At 45.7% G+C, this 7,475-nt stretch overlaps 1 protein-coding gene across 1 annotated transcript; it reads left to right on the forward strand.

Annotated features, from left to right (window-relative positions):
* The first annotated feature begins 559 nt into the window (after window positions 1-559).
* LOC137986696 (uncharacterized) lies at window positions 560-2,705 on the forward strand. Its single transcript, XM_068833641.1, has 2 exons — window positions 560-733; window positions 1,551-2,705. The coding sequence occupies exons 1-2, from the start codon at window positions 629-631 to the stop codon at window positions 2,262-2,264; spliced, it is 819 nt and encodes a 272-aa protein (XP_068689742.1). The 5' UTR covers window positions 560-628; the 3' UTR covers window positions 2,265-2,705.
* Window positions 2,706-7,475: the final 4,770 nt, after the last annotated feature.

Raw genomic sequence — 7,475 nt, forward strand, 5'->3', positions numbered from 1 at the left:
TGTGACTTCGGTCCATCCAGATCGACCGAGTCACCTCTTTTTCCGATAGCGTTGCTGTTGCTGTTGTCGTCGTTGCACATGCCATAACACTTAATTAACCCCCAGTCACCCTTCGATGCATCGAGATAAAAAATAACAACAGTCGATTTTGTTTGTTCTTTCTTTTTAATAGAGTGGACGAGGTCAATCTCCAGATGTAGCAGTGATAGAAGAAGCTGGATTTAACCGAAAGGAATCCGTAGCATCGACCATGGCCTATTTGATCAACCGGCAAGTGGTCATGACGGTGCTATGTTCAACCATGCCAGCCGGTCACTGGTTGATGCGCTTGATGCAGTTTCCCGATGTTTACAGTATTCACCACTCAATGGTGTGCAATGCGTGCACTGGACGCACAGAAACTTGCATGCATCGATTTCATCTCCGACCAGGTCACATCGATCTCAACATAGGACAAAAAGGTTTGGTCGAGAGGGTCATGGAGATGTTGGTCGACGGATTCTACACGCGAGAGATTCTGGGTCATTCTGGCACAGAAGGGGATTCAAAACAGTCCGTCTTTCCGGCTAATCTCATCGCTCAGGTAGCCAAGCATCGCAGGGTCGATTTATCAGAAGACGTATTGAAAATGGTCCAAACCATAGCAGTGGTCATCGATCCGGTCCAAGCAGCGAGCAAAACTAGCGGCATCGGTCTGTGTATCGTTCTACAGACGACTCAACACCAATTTTACGTGAGTGACGTCTCGTCGTTCGATTGTTCCTTTTTAGGCAGTGACTTTTACCAAGCGCCACGTTCTCGGATACGTAGTCTACCAGAGCCCTTAATCTAAGGTCTCTGTCGTGTGGCGAGTCTTGTTCTTTCCAAAGACGGAGCGTCCCTCCTAAGTCACCGTCCATTGCCAAAAAACAGATGGTAAGAACGCATTCTTGGATGGGAGAATGCGTAGACGTAGGTGGAGTTTTACCCAATAAAGTGCATATCACACTGTCCACCAACGGGCGAGTGAGAGGATGTGACTCGTCCAGGGGAAACACTAGACACGATAAAGCGCATAACCATAGCATCCACACAGTGCCACGCTCCGTTTGCATCACAGGGGAATGTTGCAGTGCTTCCACCAACGAAGCAAATTCTCTAGGTTTCCCTGTCTCGCAAGTTAGCATAGCTAGGGCCTGCATCCAATTGGAACTGGTACGGGGTAACGAAGATATCGAGCTACTCAAGAGTTCGATGGTCTTTTGCCGCACCACTGGATCAGCGTCATCTTCCATGATACGAGCCACGGGATGATCGTACCCCAGTACACACATGGCAGTTTCGTGACATTCGGGGGCGTGTTGAAGTTCGAAAGTCTTGTGTTGACATTGTAATACAAAGGTGGCTGACACGAGCTCGTGTATCCGATCGATTACTTTTGCGGGATGGTAACGAACGGGGTGAAATAACGATATCGGGTCCCTGCATATTGCTCTCGTCGGGGTGACGATATCCCTGGTATTTTCCATTTCGACACTTAAGTCTCTTACCTTTTTTTGTTTTTTTTTTAGGTTGCAGCACTTGATCAATACAACATGGAATCCCACGAAGGAGGTTATATGATGGCCGTTCACCGGGATTTGATACTGTACAACCTCAAAAACTTGGAACGCACTTACCCACTTCTCAGAAGAGCGGAAATTGCGTTGTGGATCGAAAATAACCTGACTCAAGATCTGTGCCACGCGCTGGAAATCGAGATCAAGAGGAAATATGCCAACACGGGTCGTATCGTCAATATGGTAAAGATGCAAAGTACAGAAGGCACCGTTCTCCCAGGGGTTACCACACGACATAAAAAATCTCTCGTGCAACACACGCTATCTGCACTCGTGAGATGCGTCTACTGGGTAGACCAATTTTCTACGATGACAGACGTAATCAAAGAAAGATATGCCGTTTTAAAAGACGCAGGCGAATCCGTGGCAGAGATCGTGGCTCACATCGATCACCCAAATCGACTTAATGGCAACGCAATCGCCGACGTAACCCTTCCCGATTTAAGTCATCTCATACCCACGCAACAATCGATCCGGATGACGCTAAGGGAACTCGTCACTCAGATGGGTGCGTTTACGTATCACGCTTCGCAAAACTGTTACTCTGGCAAAACGTCATCTACCCGTGACGATCTAGTGATGTCAGTAATCTTGGCTATCGGTTGGCAATTTACTTCGATGAACTTGATCATGGACGGCAGTCTACCGGTGGCAGTGTCGGAATAAGGTACCGCTGCATACCAACCTTTGCATACGAGAACGAAATAGGGGGGTCATGTCGAGACGACCATCCGTCGTCACTCTCTATGCCAGTGAAATCGGGTGCATCCTCGAAAAAAACCCATTTTGTTCCCGAATGGAGACTCTCAAACGCGTTTGGTATCGCATGACAGGTGAATGTACGCCGCCATCTTGTCGTCCAAATTTGGATCAACTAAAGATGGTGAGTCGAACGAAACCTGGTCGAGCATTCAAAGATCAAAAATATGACATAAAGGATCATACAAACTTTGACGATATAGTTATTTCCCTGAAAAACGATCTATCTAGTAAAGGTCACGAGGATTTGGTGGATGCAGCAGCGGGTTTCGCTCGTACAGAAATTGGAAAAAACAGCGAAGAAGTAGCCGTCGCACTTGCCGAGAGTCATCCCGAAGTCGGGCGATGTCGATCAATGCAAGAGCGTTTTTCTAAATTAGCGTGGTGTTCAAAAGATCGTACGGTGCAAGTGGTAATATCGGGACGCATAGATTGTCTAGACGAAAATGGGAGGGTAGTGGAAATCAAAACACGCGTCCGACGAAAACCGTGCGTAACGGACACTGAGTTTATTCAGTTACAGACCTATTTGTTTCTCGCTAACGTTTCTAGTGGATACATAATCGAGCTATACAACGATGACCAGGATGGCAAAAAGAAGCTCGTAAAAAACCCATCTTTGGAATTCGACGATCGATGGTGGAACGACGAGGTCGTTCCGGCATTATCGTCGTTCGTGGATGACCTATTGACCAGCATGCAAGCAGGATGTATCATTGTCTTGGATGGATTTTAACTAAAAAAAACGACACGAAAGAGGAACTAACAGACGAAAATTATTGCGATTTGGGGGATAAACTGTGTGGGGTTTAACCGGTGGTTTTTTATTGTTATTTTTTTGTTCTCGTGAACGATGACAACAAGTCGTACGGGATTCATGTCAGTATGAATAACGATGAAAATGACACCGATCAAATAAAGACAAAAACGGAATATGACGAGCGTGATATCGAGGTGGAGGTGGAAGAGCGTTGGGTGTGGCACGACCGTTTTACGATGCTAGTCGATAGGATACTTTGTAGGGAATGCAGAGACGAAAGAGACATCATACGTGTGACTCGCGATTATAATGCGTATCAAAAGTGGACTCCAACACATTGTCGTGACCATTGCGAGGAGTATTATTCCCCATGGAACGAAACCGAGGATAAATTTCCAGACGCATGTCGTGTCTGTGACTGTGACAAAAACCGCAACTCCGTGATGCATTTTTGTGTGATACATTCGAAACAATACACACAGAAGAACTGCCGCAAGGCAGAAGTATCGGAACAGCTTTTTCGGAAAGAAAAACGGGAACGGTTGGTCTGGCAACAACGAGTGGGACTGGTGCTAGACGATGTTTTGTGCAAGACCTGTATCAAAAACAAAAACGATGCATGGAATGGTGGTAATTATGCAGAAGCGCGTGCGTGGACCCCAAGAGACTGTGATTCGTGTAGTTACTTTGAATTTTATTTGCGATTGAGTTCAATTAAATCTTTGTAAGTTACAATAGTCGATTAAAAAAATGATTAAAAGAACACTCACTCTTTGGTGTCCTCGTGCAATAAAATAGATCGGGCGACTGGTAATGTAATGTAAAGACGGGTGAAAACCCAATTTTTCGTGTGGCGGAAAAAGATTTAAAATAAAACGATACGTAGACCATCCTAAAAACTAAACGTTATGACAGAAACGCCACAGCCTCCCAGAGACAAATTTGCAGTTTCATTGTATGGAAAATTCCATGTAGCAAAAAGAAGACTGACTCGATGCGCATCGTGTGGAATTAGTCCACAATCTCAAGCATCGAATTCGCCGTATGCCTTCTGCACATGTCGTACTAAAATTTGGGTGTTTGAGAACGACATCATAAGAACACCCGTCAAGCACCAAGAACGTATATTTGACGACGAAGTTAGCATCGAGTGCGATGACTGTAACACGATCATTTTCGTACAGGAAAGATCCTCGGGGTCCGTAAGCTGTGTATTTTGTAGATGCCCACAAAAGCACACCGTCGAGTGGAAAGAACAAAGGAACGGACGTCCTATAGGGACGGTTTCTGAATTTGCCCAGTTCAAGATACTAACGTCCGAGGACACAATTTGCGCGCGCTGTGGAGGAAATCCGATGCAAAACGAAGATACCCCGGAGTATTGGTTCTGTCATTGTACCAATTACATTTGGATAATGCGAGATGCCATCAAGACATCGATCATTCTGCATCACAGCTTGTATCTTACCGGGTCGCACGAAAAGACACATTACATACACTGTATTCATTGTAACACTGGCATAAACGTCCGCGAAGGAACGGGGTTACCTTTGTTTTGTAGATGTCCTCGACAACATTGTACGTCTTGGTTGTTCCCACCCGTTCCCAAAGACGAACTTCCTGTGACGAAGATTTAACCAGAGAAAGAGTGTGTCGAGTGTGTCGATTTGATTGTTGATTATTTACGAAAGATGTTTTAATAAAATTTGAAACGATAGAACGTCATGAGGTTTGTAAACGTTGTAGTGTCCGACATAGCCGCGCTTCTTCACATGCATGCTTTTGACACGCGACCTGCTGCTGTCGAGAGAATTCGTAAAAGAGGAGGAATCCGATGGCGCCCTGGGAATACTTTGCGCAGAAGAAAGTTCGACGAATTTGCCTGCCTCAGGCAACTCCCTAGTTCGCGCATGTATTGCCAAAAACTGTCCAATCATTCTTCTACGGGGTTTGTAAGCGGGAAAGACAGGGAGCTTGTTTTGTGTTCCGTCGAAGACGGCATACAGAGTGACGCTTTGGCGGCAAATCTAAATGTCAACAAGAGGTTCATTTCGTCGTTTGTGAACACGGAATTGGGAAAGGCTAAGGAGACAGAGGTGATCGACAAGTTAGAAAAAGAGTACTCGTATCGATTCTCTGACAAGCAACGATGTTACACCAAAACGTGGGCCCATCCAAAACAGAAGTCCATAAAAGTGCACGTCGTAGGTCGGGTCGATGCCGAATTCTGTGACAAAAAACAAAAGACTGGAATACTCGAGATAAAATACCGTCGCCGGGGTTTTATAGCGTTCCGGCGTCACGAGATCATTCAATTGCGGATTTACTTGACGCTGGCCAAGCGTGATTACGGTATATTGTTGCAAGACTCGGGTGGGAAATTTCGAAAGAGACGTATCAGACGCGACGACCGTTGGTTTTATTCCCGGGTAAAACCTACCATCGACAAAATTGCATTGCAAGTGGCTAACACAAAAAAAGGTCAAACACCCAAGCGATGCCGGTCGAAAGGGAAAGGCTGATACATTTTGCATACTTCAATTCCCGGTCGTATAAAGAATTGATACTAGATTTCGACGAACCTTCGACGCATTCTATACTCGATGCCGACACCGTGGTCAAGGTGTGGGAGGACGGTTTCTTAAAATTCGCGACAACGGCGTACGCTACGAATGATGGAAAATTTTGTCCTCCCGAGATGCCAGTCGCGATCGATGTTACCACCGGTCAATCGCGACATTTTCGCGAACTCGAAAAACTCTCTGCCTACAAATTTTTGAAACTTTTCAAGGAATTGATGAGAGCTGAAAAGTCTTGGAAAATGCACGAGGAAAGTACGGGAGGCGTGCGTGATTGTACAAACCCCTGCGTGGAGCTGTTGGTCCGACGACAAAAAACAGGACGTTGGGATGGCATAGAGGAGATCCCAGAAGTGGGGAGATTGATAGAACAAGACGTACACGACTCGAGCGTGGCGTTGGCGGTGTGCGTGTGCCACGAATTGTGGGGAACTCGCCTTGTGAATGAGAGAATGGCAGTCTTGGTGGATACCGTATTGACGTGCGGTTTGTCTAATCATACGGAAATGCTCGTCGAGCAAATCCGTCGAAAAATAGAAGAATGTAGGCCCAAGCCAGAACTTTTCGCCTGTTTTGCAGACCCCTCCCCTTTTCGTTTGGATCGACCCCATAAAGGAATATTGTATTTTTCCGAGCCGTTACTGAGAGTATTACCGATCGGTCCAGTCATTTCGGGGTCTCCAGGTCATGATTTTCTGATGAAATTTTCGCTGGTGTTGGAGGAGTTGTCTATGTTAGATCCACCCATCGTATCTCACAGCCTAAAATTGGACGATGTAGAATGGTGCATGGAAGCTTATCGATTGTTCGTAGAAGTGATGCGATGTCGCAACAAAGATGGGGAAGCCATAGATCCCCTACTATGTAATCGACCGCAACTGCGGGTACCGGTGCAATGGAGACGGGATTATAATAAAATGGGAATAGAAAGCGTAAGAGATTTAGTCGTGCCATTTTAAACTGGCCTTCCTTTATTATACCATTGTGTGTGTTATATTCATTAAAGAATTTTGTTCGACTAATCTAACTCGTCGCTTGTCTATTTCTTGTAGTTCTTGTTGCGTTTTACTCTTGATCGCTGAATAATATTGCATTTGACCGCGTGGCGGTGGTGTTTGTCGTATAGCCTCTTCCGTTCTCTCGAGAATGTTTAACAAAACTTTTTCATATTCGTCTAACTTAAACGCCTCGTCGTCGATGTCTGTGGTTCTGTATTGAGAAGAGGGACCACGGAACCAACTCGTACACCAATGCCACAATCTACTAGCGCCGTGTCCTAGAGCTCGTACTGCGTCGGTGATTTTGGTCATTCCATAAGAATCCCCATTTTTTCTATAATCTGTAAGAACGGGAAAATGTTGTGCTCGGATTTCGAGTTCGTTCGGCTTCTCCATCGAACTCACTACGAAACCAGTCGTCGCAGACGATTTTCTGTCACCCATCAGATCTTGGTGTTTTTAACGGTGGCTTCCTTGTTGTCATTAGTGCTACTGCTCGGTTCCAATAGTCACGCTTCCGATGACACAGCGGGGGAATTTGTTCCTGAACGTCTCCGACACATGAATCCGTTGATGCTTCCCATCCTCATCACCTTGTGTACGCTCGTGACCGCTTCGGATTATACCATGTATTCTTTACTATGCATATTGTTGGATGGTCGTTTGCACCCGATGTTGTTGACTTTCTGTGCGTTGGCCGTCGGACTCTGTTGCAACATAACCGTGGAGTATTTCATCATCCAGAGCGTCGGCAGTAGTAACATTTTGTACTGGTCGAAAA

Source organism: Montipora foliosa, unplaced genomic scaffold, assembly GCF_036669935.1.
Source record: "Montipora foliosa isolate CH-2021 unplaced genomic scaffold, ASM3666993v2 scaffold_264, whole genome shotgun sequence".
Taxonomy (NCBI): Eukaryota; Metazoa; Cnidaria; class Anthozoa; order Scleractinia; family Acroporidae; genus Montipora; species Montipora foliosa.

Coding starts and splice junctions, on each gene's coding strand:
- LOC137986696 (XM_068833641.1), top strand. CDS start 629: ATGGTCCAAACCATAGCAGTGGTCATCGATCCGGTCCAAGCAGCGAGC. Junction 734..1,550: donor CGACTCAACACCAATTTTAC/GTGAGTGACGTC, acceptor TTTTTTTTTTAG/GTTGCAGCACTTGATCAATA.